The 21,165-nt window shown below is 31.2% G+C and overlaps 2 protein-coding genes and 1 non-coding gene across 5 annotated transcripts in view; 1 reads left to right on the top strand and 2 right to left on the bottom strand.

The window, feature by feature from the left end:
- LOC130442177 (FH1/FH2 domain-containing protein 3) overlaps positions 1–18,025 on the bottom strand; it is a 70,486-nt gene extending 52,461 nt beyond the window's left edge. For all 3 annotated transcript variants that reach the window (XM_056776280.1, XM_056776278.1, XM_056776281.1), the window contains exons 1-2: positions 17,786–18,025; positions 11,749–11,823 (exon numbers count right to left, since the gene is read on the bottom strand). In XM_056776280.1, coding sequence (XP_056632258.1) covers positions 11,749–11,823; positions 17,786–17,806 — 96 coding nt within the window. In that variant the 5' untranslated portion in view covers positions 17,807–18,025. The remainder of the gene's footprint in view (positions 1–11,748; positions 11,824–17,785) is intronic.
- On the top strand, positions 48–10,340 carry LOC130442179 (glucose dehydrogenase [FAD, quinone]-like). The gene is made up of 9 exons (XM_056776292.1): positions 48–276; positions 335–488; positions 2,919–3,137; positions 5,081–5,415; positions 5,588–5,879; positions 5,929–6,102; positions 9,497–9,690; positions 9,740–9,956; positions 10,012–10,340. The coding sequence occupies exons 1-9, from the start codon at positions 271–273 to the stop codon at positions 10,287–10,289; spliced, it is 1,869 nt and encodes a 622-aa protein (XP_056632270.1). The 5' UTR covers positions 48–270; the 3' UTR covers positions 10,290–10,340.
- A 1,000-nt stretch (positions 18,026–19,025) lies between the features above and the next one.
- Positions 19,026–19,099, bottom strand: Trnai-aau (transfer RNA isoleucine (anticodon AAU)). The gene has a single exon. It is a non-coding gene; the product is annotated as a tRNA-Ile (tRNA).
- Between the last annotated feature and the right edge of the window lie 2,066 nt (positions 19,100–21,165).

Here is a 21,165-nt window from a genome sequence, read left to right as displayed (position 1 = left end):
CTTTCTCATGTCCAAATTTTCTGGAGTCGTCACTTTATTTTATCGATAACTGCGATGCTGGTCCTTGTAGGGCTCGTTTAAATTCTGCTCTGCCATCTCTAGGTTAGGCCAGGTACTTCTGGGAACAGTTTAGTAATACGAATAAATAAATTATTGATCAAGTAATTTTTTTGTGTGTACGCTAATGTGAGGCTTTTATTGTTTTCACAAATTGGTACAATTATATTCAAATGCATAAATTTAATTGTCGAATATTCATATTTATAAGTTATGAAGGTAAGTTTGTATAAAAAATTTAGAAAATTGTTTCACATAATGAAATTTTCTTCTCCAGACTTTAAAATTTATACCTATTGGAATTCTATTTCTCATAATATCAAGTGTAGATTGTCGTATTTATCTTTTATTAGCAGAAATAGTGAATTTTCTATTGGAACTTACCAGAATTCAACCGCTACTTTTTCCTCAATATCAACAATCGAGTATTAGTAAGTAATTTTTTTAATAATAAGTTGGAACAAATTTAATTACATTTCTTAAAAGGGTAAAAAGTGGATAACGAAAAACCTCTAGTATTACAAAGTTTTCCTTCCAAGCTTATTCAGGTAATAAGATTTCTACGAACTGTAAGTACCAGGTAACTATCATCATCAAAAGCGGTTGTTACTTTTTCACTTTTTCTTAATTAGTTTCATGAATCGATTATTCATCAGACTGTATTAGGTTTTAGAAGACTCTTCGAAAATTAATTTCTTTCCTACCACCAAAATTCACTCAACTAATTGGAGTCTGAAACGAGTCTCATTATGGAGCTTAAACCCAACTAATTGGAGTCTGAAATGAGTCTCATTATGGAACTTAAGCCCAACTAAATGGAGTCTGAAATAAGTCTTTTTTTGGAGCTTAAATCCAACTAATTGGAGTCAGAAAGAAGTCGAGTCTCTTTATGGATCTAAAACCCCAACTAATTGGAGTCAGAAAGGAGACTCTTTATGGAGCTAAAGCCCAACTTATTGGAGTCTAAAACGAGTCTCTTTATGGAGCTTAAACCCAACTAATTGGAGTGTGAAATGAGTCGAGTCTCTTTATGAAACTTAAACCCAACTAATTGGAGTCTGAAAGGAGTCTCTTTATGAAGCTTAAATTCAACTAATTGGAGTCTGAAACGAGTCTCTTTATGGAGCTTAAATCCAACTAATTGGAGTCTGAAACGAGTCTCATTATGGAGCTTAAACCCAACTAATTGGAGTCTGAAATGAGTCTCATTATGGAACTTAAGCCCAACTAAATGGAGTCTGAAATAAGTCTTTTTTTGGAGCTTAAATCCAACTAATTGGAGTCAGAAAGAAGTCGAGTCTCTTTATGGATCTAAAACCCCAACTAATTGGAGTCAGAAAGGAGACTCTTTATGGAGCTAAAGCCCAACTTATTGGAGTCTAAAACGAGTCTCTTTATGGAGCTTAAACCCAACTAATTGGAGTGTGAAATGAGTCGAGTCTCTTTATGAAACTTAAACCCAACTAATTGGAGTCTGAAAGGAGTCTCTTTATGAAGCTTAAATTCAACTAATTGGAGTCTGAAACGAGTCTCTTTATGGAGCTTAAATTCAACTAATTGGAGTCTGAAACGAGTCTCTTTATGGAGCTTAAATCCAACTAATTGGAGTCTGAAAGGAGTCTTTTTATGAAACTTAAACCCAACTAATTGGAGTCTGAAACGAGTCTCTTTATGGAGCTTAAATCCAACTAATTGGAGTCTGAAAGGAGTCTTTTTATGAAACTTAAACCCAACTAATTGGAGTCTGAAACGAGTCTCTTTATGGAGCTTGAATCCAACTAATTGGAGTCAGAAAGGAGTTTCTTTATGGAGCTCAAACCATTGTTGAACAATTTGGTTAAAGATTTGTGAAATAGTTTTCATAATACGATTTTTACACTTTTGAATATAATGTCCTAGATTTGCTTAGGGCTCAAGATAATTAATCGGAAATAAAATAAATAAAAAGAAAAATTTTTCAAAACCCGACATTATATTATCATCTCCAATAATGCAAATTTCAAAATTTATTGTACTAAAAAACATAAATTGTGTCTCTCTAATTCGACATTAAAATTTTGATAACTTTAATGGAGTTAACACTTTCCCCTGACTCGATAGCAGTTCAATATTGGTTTTTTCTACTTTTTGTTCTTATTTCCTCTCTTTAAGTTTGTTTATTTTCATTCTTTATTTTCCCAGTAGCTGTTCAATGTCCACATTGGCCGAATTCAAAGTTCTTAAGTCTTAAGTATTTGCATCGGATGTTTTGAAATGTAGTTTTGTGAAGTTCTTTATGGTCGTAGAAAGTGTTGTTCATTCTGAGCTCGTTAATGGCGACACAGATTAAACCGAAAACCAAAAGAATGATGGAAACAGCAGAGATTAAAGTGCTACGCAGGATAGCCGGAAAAATCGAAAGGATAAGAAGTGAGAGCATCAGAAGATTGTGTCAACGAATGGATTCTATCAAGAAAGAAAGAATGGAATGAGCACATAAGTCGTATGGATAACTGAGGAAATGGAAAGGATGGAGATTCTGATCTAGCATAAGCTAGTAGACAAGATGTTGCCATATCGTACTCAATGTTACCAATCTCATTATTTTGCTCAGATCATTTGTTATTTGTCTTATTTTTTCAGTGTTTTGTTCCATTTTAAAATATATTTTTTATTGTTCATATCTTAACAGGAGTTGGAGTTTTTATGTTAAATATTTTTTGATTGCAAACTTTATCTTGTTGAACGTGGTTATAATTGTTCTATAGATTACCACGTGCTTAATTTAATTATAGTTTTTAATAACATTATTGTTTTCGAATATTATGATTAAATTTTCACAGCAAATAATATAAAAAATGCATTTATAATATAATTTTTAGGAGAAAATGTCAAATTCGATTTTATAATAGTTGGAGCAAGTCCTTCAGGATCAGTCGTAGCTAATAGATTAACAGAAAATCCTGATGTGAATGTACTATTATTAGAAGCTGGTGAAGAACCTAGTTTTATCACGGACGTACCATTCGTAGCAGGATTTCTAGAATTTACATCTTATAATTATGGTTACAAATCGGTACCACAAGATGGATTTTGTAAAGGTAATATCACATTAATTCAAATAAAGAAAAGCTGTAATTTATATTTTACTTCTAATGGAATCATTCTTCAAAGCTTTCCAGTCAAAATTGGTGAAATGAGAGCTAAATCGGTGTTACAGAATGGATGGAATCAATGTTCTTTTATATAACGTTGCCGATTTGACTAGGTTTTACTGGTGCTACCACGGCAAATCCTCTTTCGAGCTGTCTAATTCCACCTAGAGCAATTTTCGGAAGATCTACTCGAAAGACTTGGCTCAACAATACTGAATTAGCCTACAGGCGCTCAGATTTTCTATTTATCAAGATTCATTTCTTTGGAGAAGTGTAAAAATGTGGATTCAGCTGCTAAAGCACGTCTTTCTCGAGCACTACAACCTACAGAAGTTCAAAATCTATAGTGCTAAAGGATTTACTCTCTTGTGCTTGTTTTTTACATAAAAAGCCGAAATTGTCTAGAAATTAGAGCCCAGTTTCTACATAATCAGGTTTTTGTAAATAATAAAGACAAAAATTGACGATATGCCAAAAAAACGCACGTCTCTCCCTTTAATTTCACGTAGTTTCCTTGCTACAATGACTGCTTTTAACTTTAGTTTCCAAACACGAACAAATATGTAGAGGCATTAATGGTATACAATGATGGTCCCAGAATTACCTGGTCCAACGAAGAAAACGTGAAAATTTTGGAAAAAAATATATTTTCCCTTTTCAGCTCTATATTTCTCCCAGCGACGTTCAATAAGTTCGATACCGTTTATAATAACAAAGATTCGTTAAGCTCCTCAAAATAGTCATTAACTGCAGACTTCACCTCTTCATTGTTGGAAAATCTTTGACCACCGAGGTAAATCTGGCTAATAGGATGTATGAGGTAGCAATTCAAACTTTAATTCATCAATTTTAACCAATGCATCAACTGATTTTTGAGCTGGTGCATTATCTCCATAAATCAACACATTTTCTTCGCTAAATACAACCGTTTTTGCTTGATTTTTTCGTTCAAACGTTTCAATAAGTTCGTATAATACTTGCTGTTGGTAGTTTCTCTTTTTTCAAAAATAGTTAATGGAAATAATACCACGCATATCCTAAAAAATCAACGCCAAGACCTAGCCTTCAGATGGAACGATCTTTGCCTTCTTTTAGAGTCGGTTTTTCCTTTTCAGTCCATTGTTTTGTTTCGGGTGTGAAGTGATGGCGAAAAAATTTGGCTTCATTTTTGTAAAACATTGCCAAACACTCCATTGTGAGCAAACGCGGCACCCATCTTGCGCACAGTGTATTCCGTGAGATCTCATTAAGTACTGATAATAACTGATATTATCAAGAATATATCAATCAGATTCAGTCAATAAGAAGATATTTAGACACTAGCGCTCAGCTTTATCATCATCATTTAGCAACTTTTCTCATCCATTGCGGCACAAGTCTTACTTAACCTAGACTAGTTTGATCTATCTTGTGCATCTTGAATCCAGTTGGAAGATATCGTATTTAAATCATCCGTCCATAGCATCGGCTCCTGTTTTTAGATGCTTCATCCCTGGGACAATTGCATTACTAACTTCTGTTCTTTGATGCAGTTCTTCGTGTCTGATTTTATAATGCCCCTGCCCAAACTGACGCATTGATCAAACACTGTTTGAAACCTGTCGGTATATCTTCACTCGAATAAATGTCTCAGCTTTCTAAATGCAGCTCCTTCTGCAGGTCTCTACCCATTCTGATCTCATGTCCCAAATATACTTTTTCCTTCTAACATTAGGTTACGATTGGGAACTAAATTTGTGGAAAATTAAGTTTTGCTAATGTTTTTGTTTGATCCTACTTTTCGGGAAGTTGTAGATGACGGAGGTTTAGCTTCCCTCTATTCGCGTTTATGCCATATTCGATTATGAAACGACATAATTAGTTAAACCTTAATGTTATTCGTTATCTAGGATGTATCGATAAAAGTATGGAATTATTCCACGGGAAAGCGCTCGGAGGTAGTAGTATAATAAACTATATGTTGTTTATCCGAGGAAATCCCAAGGATTTTGATAATTGGGCTGATCTAGGAAACCCTGGATGGTCTTACAAAGACATGTTACCTTATTTAAAGAAACTTGAAGACGCCCGTGTTAAAGTGAAGGATTCACAATATAGAGGAGAAGGAGGACCTTTAACAATTAGTGATATTCCTTATAGAACAAAATCTGTTCATCATTTTGTTAATGCTTGTATAGAAGCTGATTACGATTATGTTGATTATAACGGTAGAAAACAAATCGGGGTAAGTCAAAAGTATTATCTATAGATTGAGATAGAATTTTTTTCAACTTTTAAATAAATTACAAACTATTTTTCCCATATTAAAGGTAGAAGAACATTTTTTTTCAATCCCCTGAAGAATATTTTTCATTTTTGTCATTCAAAATGCACGTGGACACGTTAAAATATTTCAGGTGTCTTATGTACAAGGTACTATAAGAGACGGTGCACGCTGCAGTGCCGAAAAAGCTTATCTTAGACCGATAAGAAATAGAAAAAATTTGGTGATCCAAACGAATTCAAAAGTTACGAAAATTCTGATGAATAAATATACAAAAACGGTTTTCGGCGTCGAATATTTACATAACGGTGAAAGACACGAAGTTTTTGCGGAAAAAGAGGTTATTTTATCAGCGGGGGTATTCAATTCTCCCCAATTATTGATGCTATCTGGAATAGGACCAAAAGATCATTTAGAAGAAATCGGTAGGTAACGATCATTCATATAATCAAATCACTAAATCAATATTTTCAGGTATACCATTAATAAAAGACTTACCAGTTGGTAAGAAAATGTATGATCACGCAGCTTTTCCTGCTGTTATTTATGAGCTGAACAGCAATGCTGTTATTGATCTTATACCAATTCTCGCGAATCCTCAATCCTACATTGAATACTCGAAAGGGACAGGACCATTTACTAATTTAGGTTGGTAAAATTATTCATCATTCTTTCCATTTTTTACTTGTGCGAAAATATATTCTACTGCTTGAGGAGACAAATGTGGTATTCAGTCCAGTCATTTTCTCGAAAAAAAATTATTATAGGCGGAAAATTCATGAAAGTAAATTTTTTTCGGGAAACTATTCATTTGATCTCGGAACTGACATGATTTTTGGAGTTTGCGGTCAAAAATACGTGATATTCCAAGGATTTTTTTAAACTTTTGACGTAACGGTGTATTTTCAACTATTATGTGAAAAAAGCTAGGAAGAATTTGACATGCTTATTAAAAAATTCTATACTTCCGAAACCATTCAAAATATCCAATTGTTTTCGATATGAATCAATTGAGAAAACGTGTGTTTAAGTGACTTCATATATTGAATTCGTTCAGTTCCATATTTTTAAAAAATATACAGGAAAATCCAGAATTTAAAAAAAATCACATGCTTGTAAAAAAATTGTATATTTCTGAAACCAGTCGAGATATCGATTTGTTTTTGACATGAATCAATTGAGAAAACGTGTATCTAAGTGACTGCATACATTGGATTTCTTCAGTTCCATATTTTTAAAAAATATACAGGAAAATCCAGAATTTAAAAAAAATCACATGCTTGTAAAAAAATTGTATATTTCTGAAACCAGTCGAGATATCGATTTGTTTTTGACATGAATCAATTGAGAAAACGTGTATCTAAGTGACTGCATACATTGGATTTCTTCAGTTCCATATTTTCAAAAAATATACAGGAAAATCCAGAATTTAAAAAAAATCACATGCTTGTAAAAAAATTGTATATTTCTGAAACCAGTCGAGATATCGATTTGTTTTTGACATGAATCAATTGAGAAAACGTGTATCTAAGTGACTGCATACATTGGATTTCTTCAGTTTCATATTTTCAAAAAATATACAGGAAAATCCAGAATTTAAAAAAAATGACATGCTTGTAAGAAAATTGTATATTTTTGAAACCCATCGAGATATCGTTTTGTTTTTGACATGAATCAATTGAGAAAACGTTTATCTAAGTGGCTGCATATATTAAATTCCTTCAATTCCATATTTTCAAAAAATATACATATAAATCCAAAATTTAAAAAAAATGACATACTTGTAAAAAAATTGTATATTTCTGAAACCAGTCGAGATATCGATTAGTTTTTGACATGAATCAATGGAGAAAACGTGTATCTAAGTGACTGCATACATTGGATTTCTTCAGTTTCATATTTTCAAAAAATATACAGGAAAATCCAGAATTTAAAAAAAATGACATGCTTGTAAGAAAATTGTATATTTCTGAAACCAGTCGAGATATCGATTAGTTTTTGACATGAATCAATGGAGAAAACGTGTATCTAAGTGACTGCATACATTGGATTTCTTCAGTTTCATATTTTCAAAAAATATACAGGAAAATCCAGAATTTAAAAAAAATGACATGCTTGTAAGAAAATTGTATATTTCTGAAACCAGTCGAGATATCGATTAGTTTTTGACATGAATCAATGGAGAAAACGTGTATCTAAGTGACTGCATACATTGGATTTCTTCAGTTTCATATTTTCAAAAAATATACAGGAAAATCCAGAATTTAAAAAAAATGACATGCTTGTAAGAAAATTGTATATTTCTGAAACCAGTCGAGATATCGATTAGTTTTTGACATGAATCAATGGAGAAAACGTGTATCTAAGTGACTGCATACATTGGATTTCTTCAGTTTCATATTTTCAAAAAATATACAGGAAAATCCAGAATTTAAAAAAAATGACATGCTTGTAAGAAAATTGTATATTTCTGAAACCAGTCGAGATATCGATTAGTTTTTGACATGAATCAATGGAGAAAACGTGTATCTAAGTGGCTGCATACATTGGATTTCTTCAGTTTCATATTTTCAAAAAATATACAGGAAAATCCAGAATTTAAAAAAAATGACATGCTTGTAAGAAAATTGTATATTTCTGAAACCAGTCGAGATATCGATTAGTTTTTGACATGAATCAATGGAGAAAACGTGTATCTAAGTGGCTGCATACATTGGATTTCTTCAGTTTCATATTTTTGTTAACTATACAGGGCTTAAGTAATTTTTTTTTGTAAATTAAAAAAATATAAACTTATAGTATCTACAGTTCTGCAATAACAACGTTGTAATCGGAAAAGAATACAAAATACAACAGCTTTTTCGTGATAATACAAAGCGAGTTGAGGAAAATTCATGAATATTGGATTTTCTCATACTCAGATACAAAGGATAAATTTATTTTTATACTTAAACTAGATAATCCAAATTCGATAGTCAGAAAAAAGTAACATCCATTTAAGGGAAGCTACTTTTGATATTTTCAAAACAATAGAGTAAAAACTATTTCGTAAGTTAATTTATCATTACTTCTTAATGAATAAAAAAACTGTACAAGCCCAGCAATGGCTTCAATAGTGTTATTTGGACTACATTGAAAATAGACACCGATAATGATGAACTTTCTGGTCGTCCCTTTAGGGTGGTTACTCCAGAAAACAACAAAAAAGTCCACAAATTGGTCATATCTAATCCTAAATTGAAATTTCGTAAGATAACTGACACGCTAAAGATATCAGAAGGCAGTTTATTTACAATTTTTCATGAACATTTGACCATGAAAACGCATTTTTCAAAATGGATGACACGTTAACTAACATTCTATTAAACACAACAACGTGTTAGTGATTCAGAGCATCAGATTTTTTGCACGATATGTGACAAAGGATAAAACATGGATCCATCACTTCACTCAGGAATCAAAACGATCATCATCTGAGTGGACTACAGTCGGTGAACCACGTCCGAAGCGTCCAAAGGCCCAACAGTCAGCTGGGAAGGTTATAGCTTCAGTATTTTGAGATGTGCATGGAATATTCTTCATCTATTATCTCCAAAAGGGAGAAACAATCAATAGAGAATATTACATAGAGTTGTTGGAACATTTGAATGCAAAAATCGAGAAAACACGAATATAAAACTACTGTTTCATAAAGACTAATGCACCGATTCACAAGGCGTTGGCAACGATTGTTGAATTGAACGAATTGCTTCCTTATCCACTGTTTAATCCAGATCTGCCCCCCAGTGACTACTGGCTATTAGTTGATCTCAAAAAAACATTCGGAAGAAAGTAAGAAATTCCGCTCAAATGAAGAAGCAATTGATGAAACTGAAGGAGATTAAATTGATGAATAATATCGATTTTTATGAAAAAAATATGTTTTTGCACAACTTATTGAGTGATTATTAACGTATAGTTGTACAGATTGATTTTCCTAAGACCTGTGTAGTAGTACTTAGCCATGTTTTATTTTATATAAGATGACTTTGATGATTTCTAGGTGGCTGTGAAGCTATTGCTTACATAAATACGAATACTACAAAAAATCTTACTGATATTCCTAATATAGAATTATTAATGCTTGGAATAAGCTTCAGCACCGATTTCGGTATTGCCTTTAGAAAAATCTTTAATATACCCTCAGAAACTTTCGATATACTTTTTGGACCGTTAATAGGAAAAAACGTTTATCAGGTGATTCAATTTTCACTTGTAAATTCATAAATTATTAGTTCGATTGTAGGTCATACCAACATTGATATATCCGAAATCGTTTGGATGGATTGAATTGAATAAAAAAGATCCAGAAGGTGCACCTTTATTGTATTCTAATTATTTCTCTGATCCCGATAACGACGACATTAAAACTTTGATACAAGGTATCAGGGAAATAGAAAGGATAAACCGTATGCCTTCTATGCAGAAACTTGGAGCTAAAATGGTGGATACACCAGTTCCTGGTGAGTTTTTTTTTTGGGAAAAATAGATAATTTCTACATATCATCAAATTTCTAGGTTGCGAGCATTACAAATTTGATTCTGACGATTATTGGGAATGCGCGTTAAGAACTTTAATAGCGAGCTACTATCATCAAGTGGCAACTTGTAAAATGGGTCCTAAATCAGATCCAGAAACAGTAGTTAATCATAAATTAAAAGTTCACGGAATTAAAAAATTACGAGTTATTGATAATAGTATCATACCAACACCACCAGCGTCTCATACAGTCGCTATGGCGTATGCGATTGGGGAAAAAGGTGCGGATTTGATCAAATCTTCATGGAATTTGTAAGAATTATTACAATTAAATGTATTTTCCCATTATACTATAATTAGAATGTTATTGCTTTCTTTGTACCAAAACTACCACATTTTCGAATATTTATAATTTCAGCGAGAAATTCTAAAAGAGCTTCTCGTAGAGCTCTTAATACATTTCTCGCAACACTGTCATATTCATTTCTTTAACTGTATTTTAATTTCTGTAGCTGATTTTTCAATTCATCAATGATTAATTCCATTGAGACACGCTTCAACACGTCGTGATTTTTTTAGTTTATTTCCACATTTTGCCCCAGGAATGTCAATTTTCTCGCGGTTTTCTCGCTATCTATCTTCAACATATACTTCAATAAACTCTGTTTGATGTCGTTCTTAAATCGCATCGGAGCAAAAAAATCTTGTAATAAGAACAGTGAGGATTCGAATTTTCCCTTCCATGACATAAATCAACAAAAAAAATTTGTAAAATTGGGATAAAAGATATTTTCAATATAGCTTCTAGCTTTTCGTAAATATTTTCGTGTGTCGAATAAGCGCTCCACGAAGTGTTTTGAATAAAAGTTTACATCTCATTATTTTCGTTCATTCTTGTATATAATTGAGGTATCTTGGCAGGTTTTTTTCCTGGGTGTATTGGCTCAGCAAAGGGTGCACGAGGTAGCAATCGCGACCGTTTTTGCTCGATTTTTTCGTTCAAACAATGAAATAAGTTCGCAAAATACCCGCCATGACCTTGTCCGCCAAATGGAACCATCTTTGTCTTCTTTGGAACCTGTTCTCTCTTTTCATTCCATTGTCTTGATTGTGAAATGATGGACCGACGTTACATCCATGATTATGGATGACAACGCTGTTTTTTTTCCATTGTGAACAAATGCTGCACCCACGACGATCATCCGGTACCGCTTTGTAGAGTTTCTTCAACATTTCTGGAGTTGTTACCTCATCCTGGTCTTCGAAGGTAGTAAAGTCTCGTTTAAACTTTGTTGTACAATATTATACTGTTGATAAAGAAGGAACAATCTCACCTAGAGTAGAATATAATTCAGCTAAGAACTAAGGACTAAGAACTTGGATAAAAACGTGAAATTACTTGGATGATACCAAGAATTACCAAATAGATCACGTTTTGATAACAAAATGAAGATTAAAGATGATACAAGAATTCAGATCTTTTAAATGTTTAAAAAGTTTATGCAATATTAATAATCACCAGAAACTATTAACAGATTTTTTCAATATAATTTAAATGATACCGTAAAATTTGATTTAATATTTAATTATTTCAAATTTTCGTAAATTATTCAATGCTGAACACGTACTTTCGATAACCTAATAAACTACTACTGCGACCTTGGAATTTTATTAAATTTATTTCAATATTTTCCAAATTTTCACAACAATAAATCATTTCCTCTATCATCTACGTGACTAGATCAGAAAATTCTGAAAATTTTATGTGTACGTACCTTGGGAATACCAACGGCGATTTCGTTTTTACCAGAATAATTCGTACCAGAAGTTGTTTTGATATTCCATGGACTCTAAAAAAAATGTCAATAATAACGAATAGTATTCAAACTCGTGTATACCAAATTTTTTTCGAATATTGCGTTGGTACAGATTTTGAAATTTTAAAATAGAAAACGGGATATTCAGTGAAACACCAACACAGTTTCACTAGATGTACGTAATTCGTGGGAGTATTATTTTTGTTTTTTCAGCCACGTACGCCAGATACCTCAACGCAAGGTCGTTGGGGCATCGTCCATTCAAATTTATAATTTAATCAAGGAAATACAACAAATCTGATCTAAAATTTAACCGATAACAAAGTAAATTACCTGTATAAACACGTCAATAATAAAATGTCACAATATCTATATAATATTAATACAAGGTCTGTTCTAAAAGTAGTAGGAATAGACAAGAAACGATTTGAAGTTGAAGAGGCAGATCGTTTGTACTATCGAACTAGAATCATGAAACGTTTACTCATATTTGTGTAAACGATCAATAAGACATGATTAAAAACGATTATTGTCATATATCGAGTATTTTTTATTAGCAAAAGCTATTCCTAGTAGTTGGTGCAACAGTGAAAGCTGAAGACCTTTCGATTAACAATACCAACGGATATGATCAATTAAACTGTCCCTCGTATATAAAATTCGAACTAATAATGCGATTTTCATGTTAATTGACATTAAAAGTCTCGTTACTTAATGTAAATATCTTATTTTTATCTGTTTTGTAATTAGAAAAACCTTCGAAGCTTCATTCATACTGTTAGTCTTCACTTCAATTAATATGACCGAAACTCGGATTAAAAAAATTATTTGGAAACTTGCGTGAATGAAATTTTGTGAGAGGAGAAAGAAAAACGTAGTTTCCTCCACAGGGTTCCGCGACCGACAATGAAGAGAAATAAAACAGCGCTTTAATAAAAACATTTTGAAGACTTGAACACTTCTGTGAAATCGGCTACAAGACAATAGACAAAACGCTAGAAAAAGAAATTTAGGCACTTGGTACTCCTGTGAATCTATAACCAACAGAAATCTAATGGATGAATCTACCTAAGTGCAAAGTGCACTAGGTTTAGATATAGAGAAATGCAAACTTTCTAAAAGGATGAGTCAGTTGTAAACATTGAAGATTTCCATATATACGTAGATGGTTCTAGAAGTACTTGCCCTGACCTAAAGATGGCGGTAGCTGCTTGAAAAAGACCACTGGATTGGAAAGTACACAGTTTGAAGACACCACGTTATTTAGTATTTGTTTGGCAGCTATCAATAGTGAACATGAACGTAAATAAAGGCGGTTTATAACCATGAAACGTGGGTTCATCACACCAAAAACAAAATAACAATCAAAAACAATGGAATTATAAAAGAGAATCGGCTCCAAAGAAGGCGAAAACCGTATCATCAGCTGGCAAGGTCTTGGCGTCGGTTTTTTGTAATACGCATGGGATAATTTCCATTTACTATCTTGAAAAATGAAAAATTTTCAACGACATGTATCAAACAAACTTCTGCCAACGTTTGAGCAAAGAAATCAAGCAAAAAACAATACACCAGTTCATACATCCATTATTGCAATGCACAAAATTAATGAATTAAAGTTTGAATTGCTACCCTATTCGACAGATTTAGCCCTGACGGATTATTTTCTGTTCCCAGACCTGAAAAAATAACTCAGTGGTCAAATATTTTCCTACAATGATGTCTGCAGTTTATTGTTATTTTGAGAGTATCGAATTTATTGAATATCGCTGTGTAAAGTGTATGGAGGTGAAATAAATATATTTTTTTCCAAAATTTTCTTTGTTCTTTCTACCTCGGGAACCATCCTCGGATATACAAACAGATGCAGTCTTTTACTTAACAAGTAAGACAATCTTTATAAATGAAACCACTTTTATATTAGTTAATCAACAAAATTGTAGATATTTGAAGCAATGATAAAAAATTCAAAAAAAAGGAGTATATTGAAATGATACTTTTCCCCTAAATTTCGTTTTGAGAAAAATTTTTTTTCAAGTTCGTTGACTCAAATTTAATTTAATTACATATTCTAATAGTCTCGAATTTCATTTCCAAATTATCATGTTTTTTTACATCTTTCATTTATCTTTAATTAAGTTTATTTCATTATTATTTAATTTATTTCTAGTGTTTTCAATCTCTTTTAAAATTATTGCTTCTCCTGGACGAACGGACTATAATTATCGTCGTATAAATAACGCGTCAACAGAAGAGTAGCCACTACCTATTTAATGTCATATATTTGATGAATCCAAACGGTAAAAGTTATTTTTAGTACATTGAAGTTGCCTAATAGGAATAAAAGGTAAACAGAATGTTTGCTTTGATATCCCTCGAAATAGAAATTGGCTGTAAAGGTACAATGAGAAATAAAATTGGCACGTGAAGTTACAAGAACCAGAAGTCATCTGGAATTTTCCATTTGATTTATACACGACAATTCAAATTTCGTTCATCTCATAGAAATTCTTTTTACGCCCTTATTATCTAAATATTTATAGTAGGACATGTGTGACTTAAAATTGTTGACACCCCAACAGATTGGACTTATATAAAACACCTTTATTAATGCCAATAGACATTCAGACTTTATTTATATTAGTTACTTCCTGTTGAACGTTTCCGGTGTCAATTTTAGGTTCGGTCCCCTATTAAAGAAGCAACGCCTCAACAAATTTTATTGTCTTTTAATCTGCTAAAGGAATGAGGCTTCGCGTATACTTAGATATTTTAATTTTAAATTAGCTTGGAATGAATTAGTTGAATAGTAGAAAAAATTAGTTTGGAAATATTGTTTCTAAATTTAACTTTTATTTGTATTTCTTGGCTTGAACAATGGAAAGTTATATAACAAATTTGATTATTTTTATATATCGATAACAGTTAATGAAATTTATTGTTCTCGAAAAAAATTAATCATCTAAAAATTTATAATAGTTATAGTCACACCCTGAAGTTATATGTATAAAATACTTCCAAGTATTGTATATTGCCTATATTTTCGGGATAATTTATGTTTTTTTATGCCTATTCGGTGATACTACCGAATATTTTGAAGCATCCATATTATGTACCAGTAGTTAATTTAGGACAGAAAAGTAATAAAAAAAGTATGGCGTATAAAGAATTTCATATGGACGAAAACCACGTGTCCATAGATGACGCGGAATTAGTCTTCTATAAGGGTGTTTGCTGTTGTTTAGTTTTTTTTGTGTGGTTTTAGTTGGATTTTGTTTATTTCTGTAATTTCCGTTATTTACTAAACGTGTTTGTGTGGTTAGAACAAAAAGTTGTATTTAAGAATCGGTCTAAAAATGATGAAAATTCAAGTAACCTTGTTTAACATTATGGAATATATTGGAGAAGCAGATCACAAAAAGAGAAGTGGTTTTTAAAGTATTATGGGGCCTGGAAGAAACAAATTTAAAAAACATCGAAAATTTGTGTCAACAGACGTCAGACTACTTTTATGAGATAACAATTAATCTGAATGATATTATTAACTTTTTCGCATTTTTAATGTTTTCGAATGATGTGTGATTGTTTTTTATATCAAAAAAGCACTTTAAATAGATATATTATTGTTTATAAAACAACAAAATTGGTTCATATTTTGGCTTTGTTGTTAATCTTCCATTGAAGTTTGAAAAAAAAATTAATAGATGTCACTCACTTCGTAATTGCGAATATAATAGTTTAAAGATGGGACTAATATAATAATGTATATAGTTACTTTTAGTAATAAAAAAATGTTTTCAGTCAAAAAAGACTTAATAATATTCAGATTGTTGGTTATATTTCTAGGAGATATTCCAAAAAGGTTCTGAAACTCGATACTTTAGTGGCTGTCATTAAAAAAAAAGGAATTAAATTTAGAGATATTCCATAAAACAAATCGTTAACTTCCGTATATCAATCTCACTTCTAAAAGAATCCAAACCGTGTTTGAGTGAATTGAGTCAACATAAAGAAGATATGTTCTATTTCCAGCACTCAAGCAGTCTATAAAATAGTCAACAGTAGTTAACAATTTCTTTTAATCGGAGGTTCTTTCGTTATTTTTAGTGCTTCCCATTTAATGTTATGAAATCGTTGAGTTTTTTATTTCATAATATTTCGGTAAAACATATGGCGACATTATGAAACATCGATCATTAATAAGAAGTTAATATTTAAATCGCATAGTTGTATAAAAGTTCCTATTTTACTAGAGAATAACACTAGATTATTAACAGATTTGACTTAAGAAAATGTTATTTGTAAACGAATACGTTTCCCACCTCTATATCATTTTACAATTTTCTGTGCGATTTGGTCTGAATTGATTTTTTTTTAGTTTGCAGTTTATAGCTCAGATGGCGTGACTTATAATTTTTATTGTTCCTAATAAGGCAACGAAATAAATAGTAGGGTGTAAATTAGAATCAAGGAAGTATAACTAACAAAATTTTCGTTAATTGAGGTCATGATGGAAGACGATTTACAAATTTTAAGTATTCCGTGTATGAGAGTAAAGACCCCTTCAAGCTCGAAATATCAATTTCAAAATCGTTTCCCATATAATTTTCCTTCCGGGTGTAATTTTTGGCAAACGGTATTATATGATTTCTTTTATTACGTTAATACATTGACCCAACTACAAAATTTAGATCGAGAACACAAATTAGCGAGCAATAACATGTGCTGGTTTCATACACGAAAATTATCCGGACTCGATCTAATTTTATTACATTATTACATATGTTTAACTCGTAAATTATATTTTTTTTCAATTGTTCTACATAAAGCGCTTCTAGAAGTACACCGATGAGCAAAAAAATCGACACAGGCAACATCCCTGCAATCGAAAGTAAAAAAAATTGAACACCAGGACATCACCTTTACTGGTGTCCAACAAGAGCTCATAGAAACGCGAGTGGTTGGACAATCAGAAGACTTAAGGCAGTTAACAATTTCGGCCTAAGCATCAAACTGTCAACCAGTTGCCAAAGGAAACTTTAATTAGACTGTCGAAATATCTGGACCTGAAGTGGACATAAAAGGTCGAATTCTAGAGTCGATTTTATTACTCGCAAGCATTCAAAACGTTCAATTTCATCAAAAATATCTTTCTTGTGTTTAAGTATGTCAATAATTTCGATACATAAAACCTCCTGGTTTAATAAACAACCTATCTTCAGAACCCAAGAAGCAACGTCTTCGTACTAACTGACCTGGTGGTTTTTTTCTTCCCTCTTTTATCGCAACAATCAATTTAACCTTGAGTATTCAAAAATTGAAACCCTGAAATACTATAAATATATGCTAAAAACTAAAAAAAAACTGGTTAACGAGCTCTACCTATAAGACAAATCTTTCAAGTCAGGTGGATTCTGTATATTTCCGGAACATATTATTTTGGCGTCTTGGACGTATTGCTTGTTTTCACATATTTCTTCGTCTATGTTAAAAAGGAAAACATGAATAGACAACTTCCTCTGTTGATAGTTTTATTTTGTTTTGTGTAGTGGCATCAACGTTTCAGGCTCGTTCAAATCGTTGCAAAAATTAATTGGGAATAAATGTTATTTTGATTTCGATATTCTAAATTTTGTGTTTATATATTTAATAATACATAAACATAAAACGATTATGCATAAATGTTTTTTGTTGTTCTCCATATGTTTGTTCAATGTATGCCTATTTATTGCCAATAAAAGTTTAACACCGATCTGGTTCGTCTAATCTAAATAAGCGTTTCTAAAAATATATTTATTGTCTATCATTAAAACTCATTTTTGATAATAAAACTCCTTAAACATAACCTTATAAAAGTATAACTCTAAAAATTGAATATAGGTTATGTTACTTATTACAAAATGGGAGAATACGTATTTGCCATTATTCGAAATAAGTAACTAAATCATAATAAAAAAGGAAATTTGATATTTGTTGTATAAAAATGAAAACTTACATATGATCTGTAGCCACTCATTATTCAAAAACTAGTAAAATGAACCACTTCATCAAATCACACTATAGCACTAAATTACTAAAAACGTTCTAAAATCACCCTGTATATATTCAATTAAAAAAAAATGATAATGCTCTACTACTAACTAAATTTAACTAGTTTTTCATCCATGTTTTTACTAATTTTTCATTAAATTCGAAAGACAAAGTATATATGAACATTCCGTATAGTTTGTGCATTATTCTATCTACTGTTTGAGTGTCTGAGTATTTTTGTGATTTCGACGCTCAGCGTCTTGGGCGCCTAGGCGTCGAACGTCGACGAAAAAATCCGGCCATTCACGATAGGACTATTTAAAGAATTAATTTTCGAATTACTTCAGACTATTTAATGATAATTCTTATTATTATTAACATCTATACTTTTGATACAAACATGATTCTAAATATACCTGTATGTAATTAGTATTCAAACTGATTTTTTCCTCAATTATATCCAACAATATTCATCAATAATATAGTACGAAACAATTCATAATAATATCGATCATTTCAATCGAAAACTTTACCATACTAGACTAAAGCGCAAAAGAAAATTTAAATAATATAATTATTTTATCATACTACTCGTATAATTATATTTTGACTAAAATAATTCGTATCTAGTTCTTCTTTTGACTACCTACTATATCTGCAAATCTTTCTACAGTAAATCATTGTGTGTTGCATAGAATATTTTAAGTTTTGTTTTTCAATTCTAGTGTTTCTGTCGGGTATACAATACTTAATACATAACCTACAACGTATGCAACCATTTTTATAAGTTTATACATTACTCAATACATAACCTACTACGTATGCAACCATTTTTATAAGTCTTTATATTGTATGCTGCATAATATTAATTACTTTCAATACGGGAAATTAGAAAAATAATAAACTACGTGGATTTTATTAAATATATATGTAAACTTGGATTCTAATAGATTATTCGTGTTTTAAGGAGTCTTTGTGTAAAAATATAAATGCTAATCACAAAATCTAGATTATGAATTTTGGATTCCTATAAATCGCTTGGTTTCAAGATATCGGTAAAATAAGGATGGTATTAAGGACAATGAGATTTAGCAATGATGGGTGATTTAGTAAATCGAACAAATGTTTTTCACATTACCCTCGATATTTTTTTTATGTTTCAATTTATAGTATAGGAGGAATTTTATTTTTCATAATAAAAAAAATGGCCCATGGGGGGATCGAACCCGCGACCTTCGCGTTATTAGCACGACGCTCTAACCAACTGAGCTAATAGGCCGTTGAATAAAAACTGCCTACAGCTATATTTGTATATAAAGTTGCGTATAATGAACCAAAAAATATATTTGTAAATATTAAAGCAATCATAAAAAGAAATACTTAACATACTTTGACATAGTAACAGAAAAACCGAAGTAGGTCGAAACGTCAAATTATTACCGATTATTTTCAACTGATTTTATAAGAAAAAAGACCTAAAATCAAGAAAAATTTAAAGAAAATCATTTTGTTATGTAGAGGTTTACATTGATTAAGAAACCATTTGTTTTTTTTAAATGAGTTATTGAATATATTTGAGTTATCGGAAGTAACATTTTTTCTAATACTAAAAGAGTATTCAGTTTTTATGAATTCCTCATCTGACATAGTCATATTATTTAGGAGAATGAATGTATACTAAACAGTACACGAAGAAAATATAACTTTATTTCCGATATATATAGAATAATAGAGAATATTATTTATCATTTGTTTATAATGAAAATTCGTCTGTACTCGTAGAGGACAAAAGTATTTGAGTCATAACCTAAATATTTGAAAATAGAGTGGGCGTTGGCATCTATCCAGGTTCAAAATTGGTTTTTAGCTACGAGAAAACGACGAATTATGAAAGGAGGTATTAAAAAATCAATTTAGCAGCTGTACAGTTTAATTTTTTTATCCGCTTTTATCTACCCTGTATCTACATTTATTGAAATGTGATTGTCCATCTTGAACATGATTAATCTGTGTAGAGATGGGAATTTAATTTAGAAAATAACACTTTTTCGCATCATTTTACGAAAGACAAAACAAATACTTTCATGTCTATATTCAGCTACGAATATTGAATTAAATTATCTGTATTATATGACATAACTGCTTCCACTTCCAAAATGTAGTTCTAGAAATGAACTAAAAGCTATTTTCACTTCTTAAACATTTTTTTAAGCAATTAACAATTAATACAAAAAAGTCAAACCTATTGGGTAGGCAACCCATAACAACGCATCATCCAAACGTCAAATCTAAATTCTTCGTCTTCTTTCAGCATTCCTCGTACGTGCTTCTTCCATAATTCTATTCTTTTCTTCCCTTAACCAAATCAGAAAACACACGTTCTAGATCGTACACGTGTCTGTAAATCTCATTTATAACGTGATAACGAAATTTCTTTGTTTACATATAAGCTTTTTTCTATGGGAGCTTTCTCTGTACTTTTTATTTATCTATTGGCATTTTGTTTGGTTATATTTTCAAAAATATCTTTTGTTATTTTTACCAATAATTAAATGACAGATTATTTTGAATAATTTAAGACGAAAACATGACTACCTATGTATTTTCCAGTCTGAATCCTTTGGCAAAATCATTAAAATTTAAAGTAGGTAACGACTGATAAAAATAGAAAGGTTAGTAGCTTCGGAATCATGTCGTGACTAATGATTTGAATTATATTTTTTTCGTAGTATGATTTTCGAGTTTCTCTTTATAATTAGTTTCATCCATTTAGAAATCATATTGGCATTAAATAAAATCAAATACAATTAAACGTACAAATGATATAACAAAAATCCAAAATTACACATCAGGTGAATGCTCTGCCGCAGTTATTTCCAGAAATCAGGAATGGAATGGAATCTTATTACGAACGTATATCAAAATATAAAACTGTTGGGTCGGCGAAAAGAATTATTTCACCAGGTAGTGCAATGTTGCCATGTTATTTATTCTTATTTATACACAATTTTCGACTCAATATTCTTTATATTCTACGCATTCAATCCAGAGTATTTCGGTTCCGCCTCTGTTATTTCCTCTTCATTTATCTAGAATCGCTTTGCACCACGCCGAATTTAAGATAAAAAAATAATCAAAAAGATCCAGCTCAGGTAAATACAGTAAAGTATAATAAACAAAATATTTCTGTTACTACTTGATTTTAATCACGCGTTAAGTTTATCGTTCATTCAAAATATTATTCATACGATTTTATTTATTTCCGGAGAACGTTAACAACGTGGCAACATCGTTGGAGTGAGCACCTCCACATCGTTATTAACCGGAGTTAACGCGCGTGTCTAT

Source organism: Diorhabda sublineata, chromosome 3 (assembly GCF_026230105.1).
Source record: "Diorhabda sublineata isolate icDioSubl1.1 chromosome 3, icDioSubl1.1, whole genome shotgun sequence".
Taxonomy (NCBI): Eukaryota; Metazoa; Arthropoda; class Insecta; order Coleoptera; family Chrysomelidae; genus Diorhabda; species Diorhabda sublineata.
This window is presented reverse-complemented; position numbering and strand designations above follow the sequence as displayed.

Bases quoted from the DNA above. Each gene is read 5' to 3' on its own strand.
- LOC130442179 (XM_056776292.1), top strand. The intron at 6,103-9,496 runs GTTGGTAAAATT...GATGATTTCTAG, and splicing joins AGGACCATTTACTAATTTAG to GTGGCTGTGAAGCTATTGCT. The intron at 9,691-9,739 runs GTGATTCAATTT...GTTCGATTGTAG, and splicing joins TAGGAAAAAACGTTTATCAG to GTCATACCAACATTGATATA.